The sequence below is a fragment of the Momordica charantia genome (genome assembly GCF_013281855.1).
Source record: "Momordica charantia cultivar OHB3-1 chromosome 9 unlocalized genomic scaffold, Mcharantia_2.0 BLBB01000009.1, whole genome shotgun sequence".
NCBI lineage: Eukaryota > Viridiplantae > Streptophyta > Magnoliopsida > Cucurbitales > Cucurbitaceae > Momordica > Momordica charantia.
The window spans coordinates 2,464,470-2,478,810 of record NW_028275167.1 but is presented as its reverse complement, the minus strand read 5'-3'; the positions used below and the strand labels follow the sequence as shown (position 1 = coordinate 2,478,810).

The 14,341-nt window shown below is 36.6% G+C and overlaps 2 protein-coding genes across 2 annotated transcripts; both read left to right on the top strand.

Annotated features, from left to right (window-relative positions):
- The first annotated feature begins 322 nt into the window (after positions 1-322).
- On the top strand, positions 323-3,592 carry LOC111014410 (CURVATURE THYLAKOID protein). The gene is made up of 6 exons (XM_022289130.2): positions 323-607; positions 1,713-1,801; positions 2,071-2,157; positions 2,304-2,366; positions 2,656-2,693; positions 3,333-3,592. Exons 1-6 carry the CDS (start codon positions 505-507, stop codon positions 3,385-3,387), a joined length of 435 nt encoding a protein of 144 aa, XP_022144822.1. The 5' UTR covers positions 323-504; the 3' UTR covers positions 3,388-3,592.
- A 1,398-nt stretch (positions 3,593-4,990) lies between these two features.
- GC5 (golgin Putative 5) lies at positions 4,991-13,920 on the top strand. The gene is made up of 20 exons (XM_088117095.1): positions 4,991-5,274; positions 5,625-5,835; positions 6,638-7,749; positions 7,983-8,054; positions 8,585-8,659; positions 9,039-9,153; positions 9,415-9,476; positions 9,566-9,613; positions 9,874-10,158; positions 10,262-10,321; positions 10,427-10,510; positions 10,616-10,681; positions 10,768-10,866; positions 10,940-11,158; positions 11,483-11,597; positions 11,667-11,887; positions 12,118-12,177; positions 12,272-12,385; positions 13,509-13,583; positions 13,706-13,920. The coding sequence occupies exons 2-20, from the start codon at positions 5,688-5,690 to the stop codon at positions 13,739-13,741; spliced, it is 3,066 nt and encodes a 1,021-aa protein (XP_087973221.1). The 5' UTR covers positions 4,991-5,274; positions 5,625-5,687; the 3' UTR covers positions 13,742-13,920.
- Positions 13,921-14,341: the final 421 nt, after the last annotated feature.

The window sequence follows — 14,341 nt, the reverse complement described above, 5'->3', positions numbered from 1 at the left end:
ATTGAGTTCGAATCCCCCTCCACTTATTTAAAAAAGAAACCTCATCATCATCTTATTGCCATGTTAAAATGATGTCAAAATGGTAATGACATAAATAATTTATCAGATTTGAATAAGTTATACGGACCGAATCTACAAGTATAAGATGTAGGAACTAAATAAATAAATAAATAAAGGTCTAAATTGTAGAGATGAAATTGAAAATTGATAGGTTATGGACACCCAATTGGAAATGGAATTACGGTTAAATGAGGACTAAATATAAATTTTCATATATTCTTAAAAAAGAAATAATAATAATGATAAAATTTTGTGGTGCAGGTTGAGAAGAGCAGTAAGGCCTATCCTTTAACACGCCCATTGTCCAAGGCTAGCAACGAAAGGGACTGGTTCCTCAATCCGAGGCCATGATTTTGTATAATCACAAAATTTCGAGTTAATCTTTGATTTGGGAGTGTAATTTTGCACTTCAAGGTTTATTGATCTCCACTGCACGCAGTATTCATGGCTTCCATTGTTGCTAGTCTACCTCCGCCATTGTTGGCCCCTGGCAAAAGCTTCACCCTTCTGAATACTTCTCAGAAGCTCACTGTTTTTCCCATCGCAAGTAAGTTTATTCTAATATTGAGATCCATTTAGTTTAATTCCGCGTTGAATATTGATGTTCGTTCGATCATGTTTATTGTGCTGCATTCCTCTATGTTTGTTTGTGTTTGTTTGAATTTTGAACTGAATGAATGGCGCATACTTGGTAGGTGGAAGGATTAGGTTACTCCGATGCGACGCAGAAACAATTTCCATTAGGAGTTTAAGTCTTAATGTGTAGTTTGTAGTAGCCGTAGGAGTAGAACGACAAGGGTTCCCTAGGGTTATGTTCCTCTGGTGGAAAATGGCGCTTGTTACTCTTTGGTCTTTACATTTCCATGTCTAACATGGCCTTGAGATTGTGGAAGATGGAGAGGGTTTCATTTCATAGGTTTAGAACCTTAAAATCTTCTAGTTTAGAGAGTTTTAACTGTTTAAACCGGTCTGCATAATTGATTTTTGATATTGAAGCTTTGAACATCAGTATGAAATTGGAATTTCTGTAGTCCTGGTGGATAATCCTCATCAAACTCCAGAAGGTTCACATTCCTTGCATCATTTTTTCTTAGAAACAGGCCTTGCAACTGCCTTCTAGAACTTGAATTTATTTTTCAGGATTATAAGAACCAGCATTGCAATTTTCTATTCATTCAACAAAAGGGGTGGTCAATGAACTTCACATGTAGTAGCATAGACAATTTGGGACTGCTAGTTTCTTTCCATACATTCACATTCTCAATATACCACACAACTTACTCGCACAGTTCTAGTGATTGACAATTTTTTTAGGTCTCGTGTGCCCTTGTGATAACTAATATTATAGCAGATTACTGTCTATTTCAATAGGAGTTGGAGTCTTCTTCACTGCCTCTAGCAGTTGGGACCCTTTAGGTGGCTGCAACTTTGAATTGTATGGAAATTTGCATCTAAAATGGTTAAATTTTCTTTATATGAATATTTCAAAGTTGAACATTAAACTGCAAAACGTAGCTCCCTGCTTCCTAGCCATCTATTGGAGATAATGTGATGGTCCGGCACCCCTGTTTGATTGTTTGCAACTGATTGAAGTTCTCGTACCTTGTTCACCATACTACTTGTTATTAATAAATAATTTTTCGAAATTGCAGAGAAACGTTCTGCGACTGTTGTTGTAAAGGCTACTGGAGACAGCTCCGATTCTTCTTCCCTTAGTATTATTAAGTCTGTTCAAAATATTGTAAGCTCTTTATTTCTGTCCTTTTTTATATAAGTTATATATATAGAGAGAGCATATTAATTACAACTTTTTAAATTTTTTAGTTCTAAAATTTTCCTTTCTTCATGGATGTTGAAGGTTTGCTTCGTTTGAAATTTATAAGCGATGTTTGATTTTTGAGGAAAGAATGCCAGAAAGTAAAGGACGACACTTTTGTACAATTAGTAAATTTCTCATTCTGTGGATGGCTTATTGGTACTTACATTTTTCTGGTTTAACTTGGGATATAGTGGGATCAACCTGAAGATAGGCTGGGACTTTTTGGCCTGGGATTTGCAGCTGTAGCAGCTTTATGGACAGCAACAAACTTTGTTACGGTAATCTAAAAACAATGATCCTTTTGGATCAGAATTTTGAGAGATGAGAAAGTCACACCGCATCTGGATTTTTTGACCGAGTCTGTTATTTCTCATGTTTTGTTTGTTCTTCAACACATAACCTGTTCGTTCCCATTTGCTTGTAGGCTATTGACAAGCTGCCACTGCTTCCAGGTTTATTAGAATTCATAGGAGCACTGGTTTCTTGGGTAAGTAACAAGATGAACAATACTACTTAGGTGCTGAACGATGAGAACTCATTTCTTGTTGACCACCATTAAACTTTTAACAAGAAGGAAAGAGAAATATAATAAGAGAGATATTCTTTCCATTTGTCCAAATTTTAATGGTGGTCAACATTAAAATAGGTCAACCCCTAATTATTATTCTATATATCAAGAAGTTCTATACTGCCTTTGGCAATTCTGAACTTTGAAGTTTTGTTTTCTGTCCTTGCATTCCTATTCCTGACCGAACTTTTTTTTCTATTGATTCCAGTGGTTCGTGTATCGCTACCTCTTGTTCAAACCTAATCGGTGAGGAAAAATCCATTGGAGTTTTCATTCTATTTGCATGTGATGTGATGTCTTTTTTTTTTTATCCAATATTTCCAACATCTTTGTTGTCTTTAAAGCCCCATCGTCATAAACTTTAGGCAAAATATACCAAATGTTCCTATTTTCAATTTAGTCCTTAATCTTTTAAAAATCTCAACTTACCTCCAATATTCTGAAAATTCTCTTATGGCCTTCTAACTTTTTTTTCTTATCAAGATTTGTCAAGAAAAATATTATGTCTCATTAAATTATTGTTTTATGAACATATTTAGACATAAGGACATATGCCACTAAATAAGAGGATTTTGTTGATGTGCGGGGTGGATTTTGGGTTGAATTTCATTTGACAAATATCATTAGAGTGATATGTCCATGTGTGCTGATATACTAATAAAACAATAATTTAATGATTAACCAACTGTTTCTCATCAAATTTTTACTGAATGGACATGAGAATCTCAATAGATACATTGTTGAAAATTTTAACCAACTTGAGAATTACTCATGACGATTAAAGACTCTTTGTGTACATCTTGCCTAAACTTTATCGAACCAGCTTGTGTTCGTTGTCGATAATAGCAATGAACCTTGAACTGACTTGTGTCTGTTTCACTGTAGGGAAGAGCTTTTGCAGATAATCAACAAGTCAATAGCAGATGTACTCGGACAGTAAATTGTCCTTGTTTGTTTTGTAATGTAAGTGGCTCAATTTGGACCAATCTCTCCATTATATTAGTAGTTCATTTTAACGAAGTGGTGAGGAAGGACTCAAAGAGGTCTACTTTCTAAACTGTATTCTACATTCAACGTGTGAATTTTAACGAATCTTAGTGTTTGGTTCATCAATGCATTACAATCCCAAACCTTCTTTTTCATAATTTCTTAAACAATCTGTACTTTTTCTTATTTTAGTTTCATCTTTTTGCTTGAATGCTTCAAAGTTTCTCAAGTCGAGTATATCGAACAGTTGTAATTTCCCAACGGTTTTGTTCTCATTTTCTCTTTTCATGATCCATTTCTCTCAAAATTTCTTATATATATGGAGTTCGCCATTTAACGAATTAATCTACAAGTCGAATACCTCTTCACATTGTATTGTGCCCAAAGAGAATTTCTCCATGCTCGTTTCTCCTCCATATCTGTGTTGTGAGGACTGTCATGTTGCAACAAAGTTCGTATTAAAAAATGGGGTTTGCAAATGGGGTTTGCTTCTACGGTGATTTCTGGTAAACGATTGGAACGAAATGTCGAAGGTTCTAGCTTGGGCTACTCGTGATATGGGAAGTTTGAGGACGAGGATTGAAAAAAGGGTAGAGGAAAAGAAGATTCGAATTTAGCATTCTTTAGCCTACAATGACATTGAATCCTTGGAAATAAGAAATCACGAACCAGGAAACCCTAACTTTTTTTCGATCGAGCTGCACCAAAAATGTTTTAAGTGGTAAAGGATTGCATTCTTCAAAAAGTTTCTAATGTTTTAACTGTGGCTTACCAATTTTCAGCTAAAAGAGGAAAAAAGTTTAATTTCTTACCTGAGTAGTTTTCAAGAATCTATTTTTGGTTTCTGTGTCAGTTGGAAAGTGTTGTTTAACTTGTTAAAAAAAAGTGCTGTTAAAGAAAGATATTATAATTATTAAAAATATAAAACTAAAGGTGAAAGTGTAAGCAAATATAATTTAGGAAATTTAAATTCAGGAAAGTACTGTTCTATCATCTGAGTACATAATATGTTCATTTGTAAACATCTATTTTGAATTTAAACACCTCTACTTTATTTTAAATATGCGAAACATAAAAAAAAAAAAATCTTAGGTAGAAAGGGAAAATCTTAGAGACAAAGTAATAAAAAGTCCTTTGCAAAAGGGAGAATCAAAATTTCAATTATATAATTCTATATGGGAATCAAAACTTGAAAAGATAGAAATCAAAATAAATAGAAATAGAAATTGGATTGTTTTTGACGTCGTGTAACGATAAAGGGTAAATTAGGTATTATAAAATATATACGTTAAAAATTTATAAGGATGTGTTCAATAATTTCACTCTCTTGTAATCTACCAAAAAAAGGTTGGCCCAACCGGTTAATAACGGCTTCAGCAATTCTACGGTTGTGACTCAATAATTCCCAGCGGTGTGATCACGTCCGTTGGTTGGTTGGATACTCAATACGACGACGTTTGGCTTGGAATCGGATCTAATTGGAACCGAATCGTGTCGGGTCGGACTCGGATCTGTCGTCTCTGTTGCAAAGGCCAAGGCAAAGGCAAATCCATTTTCTTTCATTTTTCAGATCGATCACTGCGTCCATTTTTTCTTCAGAACCCAGTTTTTCTTCACCCTTGTTATTCGTATTCTCGCTCAATTTCATACCCAGAGCTGATTCGACCTCACCGTCGGCGATCTTTTTCTATCTGAATCTCGAACTCAAAGCCAATTGTCTGCGGAAATTGTCCGCGGCTCAATAGAGCAAACGCAAACCTATGATGTGATTCTTTGATCCTGTGGCATTCACTGCTCCCATAAAGACTCAATTGGATCCTCTTCCGCGGCGGATGACGAGGTTATTGAAAGCTTTGCCTTTGGATACTAACTTAATTCTACCCGTTCCTCCTTTAATACCCAGTGCCCATTCTGATCCATTTCCTTGTGGATCTCGCAGCTTCACTTTTCTTGTATTAATTTTTCGTTTTTTGCATTATGTCATCGATGGGTGTGAAGAAAATGAATGAATTAATTGTTTTCTCTGGCGACAATGAAGCTCACTGGCGAAATCCCCCCTCCCTCCGTCTCATATTGCGAATTGTCAAATACTGTAACCCGCTAAATTTGGTTGATTTAATGGTTATTGTTATTCTTATACTCAATAAGCTTTCTCTGTTAATTGAATTATATCTCGTTTTTTTTTTCCAGTATCAGGTGGCTTTATGTGGTAGCAGTAGTTAATTGAATTGTGGATCTATCGTTTGTTCTTAAATGGCGTGGTTTAGTGGGAGGGTTTCCTTGGGTAACTTTGCAGATCTTGCTGGAGCGGTAAATAAGCTCCAAGAGAGCGTGAAGAATATTGAAAAGAATTTTGACACTGCCCTTGGGTTTGAAGAGAAGTCGGAGTCCAGCAGTGATGGTAATTGTACACTTTATATATCATGTTGCCAGTTATCATTTGGTACTTTGGTAATTTCTATTTCTTCAACGAGTACTGATTGATGAGAGAAAGACATATGTGACATATGTGAATTACCACAATTATTGGTAGCATCATATTCAGGATTCGAAAGAATACCGTACTGGGTCTAGCTTTTTTGATTACACCAGATTTTTGTAATGGCATAGAGTACTATACGTTTCCTGGGAGCACATGCACAAAGGGAATTTGGACGATACAAAATAAATTTAACATAGTAAACTTTGATCTAATTTTTCGTCTTAAATCAAAATATATCCGTTCTGGCCCCGATTTTGTGTAACCTCAATTAGTAAATTCAAATTAATAAGGATGTATAAAAGTCACTATTTTGCTTATATAGATGATTATCAAATGGTTAATCAGAATGAAATTTCTATTCATGTGCCGGAGTCTATCGTCTAGAGAACTTAGTGTGGAATAAAAATCAAAGATGGTTTCGTTCCAAGTTCTTTTTCATGTGAAGTTGTTTACAGTGTGCTTTTTCCCAGTTGATCTGCTTCTGAGGCCACTATTATGCTTAGTCTAAAGCACAAAATGGATAAATAAGAAAAGTTGGTCGATAAATATAACTGCCACAAAATGAAGTGTATTATTTTGTGAGTTGTGTTCATAGTTGTTCTTGCATGCCGTTGCCGTTGTTAATCAATGGCTCTTGAGATTCAGGAATTGGTTGATGTCTTTACAAAAAATTAAATGTTAGTTTCTAGCCGATTGTTTATCATGTTCTCTTTACCTGTAGCTCCTGGATTCTGGCAATCAGCTACCGAAGGGAAAGCACTCTTCGATCCGGTCAGGGCATTAATTGGGCAGAATAAAACTGATGAAAGTGTTGAAGAAGAGTCATCAAGTGAATCACAATCTTCACCAAGGCCAACCGAAGTTGAGGAATCATCAGAGAAACAGGACTCTTCACAGATTCAATCCGATTTAAATGAAAAAGAAGGCATTGAAACTGAGGCAGTTCCATCTTCTTTGAAGGAATCAAATACTGTAAAAGACGTTGAAGTGCCTGCAGAAGAGGATGATGAAAGGCCAGATATACAAGAGGAAAGCCAAGGAAAAGCTGAATCTGAATCACCAGTCATGCCCATTGGAATTATTGGATCTTCTTTTGAGAATGATGAAGTATCAGAATCTTATGGTGAAGCCAATCATGGATCACCAAGAACATCTGTTGAAACTCCTGAACCCACTGCACAAACTTCAGATTCTGTTCACTACCTACAGCAGAAAGAGTTTTCAGAAACAGAAACTTCTATTCATCCAGAGTTAGGTACAAAATCAGGAGCGACTGATGTGTATCAAGATGAAGGAAGTAATGAGCTGTTAGCTGAATCTCAGAGTTCTTTTGACGTGCATAACAAAAGTGATGAACAAAAATTGCTAACAGATAGGATAAATGAACCAATTATTGAGGTAGAGAATATTGATAGAATAAAAACAGAAGAAAAGGAGGAATTAAAAACGGTTTCACATATTGAAGCTGAAGCTGAGTCATCTGATGATAATCAAGGTGAAGGTGGTAGTGATTCTTCTAGCATTCAGTCTGGTAGCACGGAGGTAAAAGAAGGCCCTCGTGAAGTTTCTGCAAGTGAATTGTCCAATGCACCTCTTTCTGACGAGGCTTCTATGCACATTTCCAGTTCAGATTCTCATGATAGCGATCTAACAATTAAAGCAATTGAAATGGATCAGCGAACCCAAGGTAGTGAGAAAGAAACTAAAGAGCAACGTTTGAGCTCAGGGACAAATATACCTGATCATTTAGATTCTATGCATGAACTAGAGAAGGTGAAGGCTGACATGAAAATGATGGAAACAGCATTGCAAGGTGCAGCAAGACAAGCTCAGGTACTACATGTGGCAAAACATTACCTACAACTTTGTAGGTAAAGATAGATTTTGTGCCTAAAGGCTTTTACACGGTTATTCCTGCTATTGAAAAATGACTAGATTTGACTGAGCAGTAGATAATTGAGATTAGATTGTAATGGGACCTTACATAAGAAGTGGTTGAAATTTGAAATGTTCCTTTCCTTTTATGTTTCTTTCTCTTGTGAAGTATTGAATCTGACTTCTTGCAGGCAAAAGCTGATGAGATTGCAAAATTGATGAATGAAAACGAGCATTTGAATAATGTGATTGAGGAATTAAAGGTATTTTTTTATTTTTATGTCAATCAATTAAGATCGTAATTTGTTATCCTGTTTTGAGTAGTTGGATGTGGTGGTCGATAGGAAACCCACTTACTTGAGGGGCAACTCTTGGCAAATAAAGCAAAAAAAGAATAAAGTGAAGATTTGACCCATCTGACCTTGTACTTGAACACAACCTTATTCGGATTATTTCCTGCATTTGCCTTCATAATCGTGCACCAATTGACCTGTTTTCATACCTGCTTGTATGTTGGTTCCTGGCGCTTCAAGTTTGACTCCTAAACAACATCATTGAATTCCATTATGAAACCTTGGTTGGCCTATTTCACTGACATTTTTTTTTTCTTCATTTGAGAATATTCTTTTTGTCAATATGTGAAGTAAATGTTGTCATCTCATTATTCATATTGGCACCTGTACAAATGTTTTAACAATTTTTACACAGTGCAAACTAATTTGCACTCCTACCCTACTGTAGAGAGGAAGAGGAAATATCTGTTAATTACTCACGTCCATCATTAATGGAACAGAAAAAATCCAGTGATGCTGAAATTGAGTCATTACGAGAGGAATACCATCAGAGAGTCTCAACTCTCGAAAGGAAGGTTTGTCTTTTCTTTTTCATATTCTATTTCCTATTTCTTACATCTTGCATCGGAAGTTTACTCTTCATTTTAATAAAAGTAGTTACGACAGATTGAGCTTTTGAATAGCATTTTTGTGTTACCCTTGCACATTTATCCGTCCAATGGGTCTGTTTCATGAAGTTTGAACTCCTATTAAACATACTAACCATAAGTTTAGAGTTCTATCAAGCATCAATGGGATTTTGGTAGTTGTTTTACTTAAATCTCTCTCTAGTTCCAAATTGCAACTTCCTTTCTGGTAACCCTTTCAGAAAATGAAAGGGATGAAGGTGAATTATTGTGCTATTATATTTTGCTTGAGTGATTTCTTAGATGCTTTTGGATCGTAATATTACAGGTTTACGCCCTTACCAGGGAGAGAGATACACTTAGAAGGGAGCAAAATAAGAAAAGTGATGCAGCTGCTCTTTTGAAAGAAAAAGATGAAATAATTAATCAGGTTATGGCAGAAGGTGAGAGGAACTTTTTAGTCTTGTTCTATGTTATGTCTAACGGTATTTTATTTCTTCATGTTTGCATAATTAAAAATTGGCTAGTTCCTTTACTTTTCTTTTTTGGGTTGTTGGGGGCGGGGATAAAATGTTTGCTGTCCGAATAAATCTTATATTCTCCCAGTCTCGGTCCTCTAATTTGACAATGCATGTAAGAGTCTCCTATTGGAAAGCTTGTCTTCCTATTTGATTAACCATTGAAGATATTCATCTACCAACCAGGTGAGGAGCTTTCAAAGAAGCAGGCTGCTCAAGAATCTCAGATTAGGAAATTAAGGGCTCAGGTATGCTGAGGTTCACTTTCACTATGATTTTTTAGAATCTAATTACATTACTCAGATGAATACTAATTTAATTGGTTTCTGGAAGCTAGATCAGAGAGCTTGAAGAGGAGAAGAAGGGATTAATTACCAAGCTTCAGGTAAGCAAATTGTAAAGTTCTTGTTAGAGCTCTATATTGGATAAGATTTCCTTGGATAAATAATGATGTTAAAAATGTCTTTGGTCCTGCACTATCAGATTTCTGTAGCGTGTTTTTTACTTTTTATAGAATATTTTTTATTATATCATGGTGGAAGCATAAAGGATTCTACTTGGAATTTTGTCTTTGCGGACTTTATAGTGTTACACCTACAATTTGCAAGGAGCAGTCATTTTCATGAATCTTATCCTCGATTCCAGGTGGAAGAAAATAAAGTAGATAGCATCAAGAGGGACAAAACTGCTACAGAGAAGTTGCTGCAAGAAACAATAGAAAAGCACCAAACAGAACTAGCAGCACAGAAAGAGTACTATACAACTGCCTTAACTGCTGCCAAGGAGGCTGAAGCCCTGGCAGAGGCACGTGTAAACAATGAAGCCAGAACTGAGCTAGAAAGCCGTCTTAGGGAGGCCGAGGAACGTGAAACAATGCTTGTTCAGACACTTGAAGAATTAAGACAAACTTTAAGTAGAAAGGAGCAGCAGGTCTTTTTTTGTTGCTTTAAACGTTTGCACTGTCTTAAATTAATTAAGGTCAGTTTCTCGCAATGAGGAGCCAGATGATTTTATTATTGATTTTGCTTTGCAGGCCGTCTATAGAGAAGATATGCTTCGTAGGGACATTGAGGACCTTCAAAAGCGTTACCAAGTATGTGGCATTTCCTATGATGCAATGTGGCATTCCCTATGATGGTGCACCTTCTTTTGAATCTTATGATCTTCTTTCTTTTATATCCTGGTAATTGTTTTACAGGCAAGTGAGCGACGTTGCGAGGAGTTGATCACACAAGTCCCAGAGTCTACAAGGCCTCTTTTAAGGCAGATTGAAGCAATGCAGGTCAGTACGTGTTACTATGCATTTGGAGATCTTATATTGATCTTTACACATCAAAGTCAGTACGGTCTATTGGACTTATCTCTCAACCTCTCGTCATGATAACAGGAAACTACAGCTAGAAGGGCAGAAGCATGGGCTGCTGTTGAAAGATCTCTTAACTCTAGACTTCAGGTTGCTTTTGGAGTTATTTTGGGCTATGTACTATTTGCGCAGCATATATACACGTTTTTAATGAATTCTTAATGATGAATGCACAGGAAGCAGAAGCCAAAGCTGCTGCTGCCGAAGAAAGAGAGCGATCTATAAATGAACGCTTGACCCAAACATTATCTAGAATTAATGTTCTTGAGGCGCAGGTTCTTATTGCTAATCATTTTCTTGTTCCACCTTGCCTTTTGAATATTACCTTACATCAGAATTATATTGTAGGTCTCATGTCTGAGAGCAGAACAGACCCAATTAAGCAAAACCCTTGAGAAGGAGAGACAGCGAGCAGCTGAAATCAGGCAGGAGTATCTTGCAGCAAAAGAGGAAGCTGACACTCAAGAGGGTCGTGCAAACCAACTTGAGGGAGAAATTCGGGACCTTAGAAGGAAACACAAGGAAGAGTTGCAAGAGTCTCTGAGGCGTAGGGAGCTGCTGCAGCAGGTCTTGGTTCTTATACGAACTTATAACCCCTTTAGCCTAGGAAGTACAGACTCCTATATAAGTGAAAGTTTCCATGTTGGGACTTGAACACACCTTGGCATAACTCCAACATGCAACACACTTGAACATAGCTTTACCTGACTTGTATGTAAAACCATATGCCCGGACACCTAAAAATACCTTGGGTCAAAAGAAAAAATATACATAATATTCACACTCTTGGACACTTAAATAAACTAAGACACTTCTTGGACAATCCTTGGAATTAAAATGTTTATTGACATAGACCCTCACCCTAAAATGTTTATTGACAATCCTTGACAGGAGATTGAGAAGGAGAAAGCTGCCAGATCGGATTTGGAGAGGAAAGCTCATCTCCATTCTACTGATGTTTCTGATCATAGTTCCATAACAAGGCATAATAGGACTTTTGAGAATGGTATGATGCCTTAGTTTGGATGACATCGTTTGGCAAGATGTGTTGCCTTATGCTCTGGTACTTGTGCAGGTGATTTGACACGTAAGCTTTCAAGTTCTAGTAGCCTAGGAAACATGGAGGAAAGCTATTTTCTTCAAGCATCGTTGGGCTCGTCAGAAAGTTTTTCTGATAGAAAAGTTACTGGGGACATAGCCATGAGTCCGTACTATATGAAGAGTATGACTCCTAGTGCTTTTGAGGCTGCCCTTCGTCAGAAGGAAGGGGAACTTGCATCATATGTCTCTCGTCTGGTTTGTAATTTAAATCCTTGCAGCTCCTCAGTTCATACATTTCAGCTTACTGCATCATCTGCATTCCTTGTATTATATTCTATTTACGTTGAGCTGCTTTGTCGTGATGAGAGTTTAGTGCATTTCATGCCCCTACCCTTAGTTTAAGTTGCTAAGGAAGGGGAACTTTCAAATTTTAAGAAAATTATATGTTCAATCTTTTAGCTTTATGTTCATTTATATTTGACCAGAAATCAATCGAATCTATCCGTGACTCTCTTGCTGAGGAGCTAGTGAAATTGACCTCACAGGTTGGTATTGACTGGTCGTCTGCTATTCTCTTATCCCATTGAGCTTTTGGCCACTTACATTGACTTCCCATGTGATCTGTTGCTTGATGCGCAGAGTGAGAAGTTAAGGGCAGAGGCCGGTATGTTACCAGGCATACGAGCAGAACTTGAAGCACTGAGAAGAAGGCACTCTGCTGCGTTAGAGCTAATGGGTGAACGTGATGAGGAGGTAATAACACATCACTTTCTGTGAGGAAATCTTAATAAATTGGACGTGTGGAAGCCCAACCCTTCCTCCTCCCCCACTAATATTATATTAATTATCGTACTGTGGTTGATAGAGATTCAGTTGGATTGAGATTCTTTTTTAAAATAAAGAGTTATTGAAAGTTGATGTTTATTTCATAGAAGCCACTAGAGCGTGCAATCACTAGAATGAACACAATATCACAATATAAGATGAAGGAGAAAGTCTATTGTAGATTGCATCAGCCAGACAAGGCTGAAATTTTTGGCTGTAGAGGGTGCATCAGTTTGTAAAAGGGCAATGGTCCCAAAGGGACATACTCATGAAGTTGGAGGTTCCGGGGAGTTCTCTTGTTACTGATTTTTAGGTGCAGATTACTGTAGAATAGGATCTATTCTATAGGTTGTACAACTGTTTCCTGAGTTCCAAGGAAGGTTACTGTACTCAAAATTACTGTATTTAAGCAGGCTTTGAAACCCGTACCAGCTATGTTCGCAATGGGTGAGCTGGTTGGCCAAAACCTGGTGCTAGATGTGCACTTAGGAATTAAAAAATCATTAACAAATATAAAAGAGAGTATTAAAAAGAAAAAAGACCAACAAGAAGAGTGCTCCTTAAGGAAGGGCGACCACAAAAAGAGTGCTAAACCTATAGGAAGGGCCTCCAATCCAAAAGGAGTTCTCTAGAAAATCAACATCAGTAGAAGTTTGCGTTTGGAGGGGGATATCTTTTCATAATAAACTGAATATCCATACTTAGCGACTATGAGTTTTCCTTACTAGGACAGGTACCCTGTAATTGGATAAGTACACTATCCTATCAATTTTATTTAAGCAACCTGTAGTTTACTAGAATTATAGTGTTCCTAGATAATACAAATAGGTGAGAAGACTGAACACACCCAACTCCCGAGTGATCTAAAATATTTTGGTCGAAGAAAGAAAGATGCCAATCTGGTCAAAAGATGGTTTTGGCATCTCGAGTCTATAGGGGTAAGATCCAAATCAAATAGGTTAACTTAGAGCTTGTGGCGTATCTTGATCACACTTCAGAAAGTGCCTTTTGTTTGCTAATCCCCAATGTTTGAAACTGGTTGCTGGTGCAGCTGGAGGAACTCCGTGCCGATATCGTGGACTTGAAGGAGATGTATAGAGAACAAGTAAACTTGCTTGTGAACAAGGTATGCAATGAGAAAGACAAAAAGAAGGCTTTATTCTTGCCCTAATCTTTCTTTACGCCCCCCCCCCCCCCCCCCACTCCCTTGAAGAGTCATGAGGGCATTGTTGTGATATTTGGTTGCAGATTCAGATAATGAATCCATCAACGAGTACAGCCTGAGAAGATAAGTTGATGTAGCAGCACCCAGCGAAGCTCATTGAGATGGAGATGGATAGTTTTGAGATTTTGTGTATGTACTGAACAAACGGAAACTGATCTTTTTGAAAGTGTTACATAATTCCAACCGCATTGTAATTTTACAATATACCTTCATTTTTAGTGTACTTGTTACAGCATCAGTGATGGTTTCAATACTTACTCAAGTTTTCTTTTTAAGAATATTATTTCACAAATACAGAAGTTGGGATTTAAACTGGTGGACATTTTATGATCAAATATATTTTAACTATTAAGTCATCTTCAGATTGGTAACATAACTGAAGCTTTTCATGGGAAGACTAAATCAAGTATATTTTGTGGGAATTGGTTCTTTCTAGGGAATTATTTTCTGTTTATTAGTATTATTTTAAACAATTTTTTTTTTTAAAAAAATTATAATTAAATGCTTAGTTTCTATTTCCATGGTTAAAAACAAAATAATATTTTATCTTAGTCTAATAGAATTAGGGTTCTACTCTTATTATATATATATAGAAAAATTGGCGGGTAACGTATAAAATGAATACTCTTAATAAAGCGGGAAGAAACTATTAGGTCGAA

What these genes read in the sequence shown, in the direction of transcription:
- GC5 (XM_088117095.1), top strand. Translation starts at nt 5,688, where the DNA reads ATGGCGTGGTTTAGTGGGAGGGTTTCCTTGGGTAACTTTGCAGATCTT. An exon ending in GATTAATTACCAAGCTTCAG is followed by an intron (nt 9,614 to 9,873) that starts GTAAGCAAATTG and finishes CCTCGATTCCAG; the next exon opens with GTGGAAGAAAATAAAGTAGA. An exon ending in GTAGGGAGCTGCTGCAGCAG is followed by an intron (nt 11,159 to 11,482) that starts GTCTTGGTTCTT and finishes AATCCTTGACAG; the next exon opens with GAGATTGAGAAGGAGAAAGC.
- LOC111014410 (XM_022289130.2), top strand. Translation starts at nt 505, where the DNA reads ATGGCTTCCATTGTTGCTAGTCTACCTCCGCCATTGTTGGCCCCTGGC. An exon ending in CACTGTTTTTCCCATCGCAA is followed by an intron (nt 608 to 1,712) that starts GTAAGTTTATTC and finishes TCGAAATTGCAG; the next exon opens with AGAAACGTTCTGCGACTGTT. An exon ending in CTCTTGTTCAAACCTAATCG is followed by an intron (nt 2,694 to 3,332) that starts GTGAGGAAAAAT and finishes GTTTCACTGTAG; the next exon opens with GGAAGAGCTTTTGCAGATAA.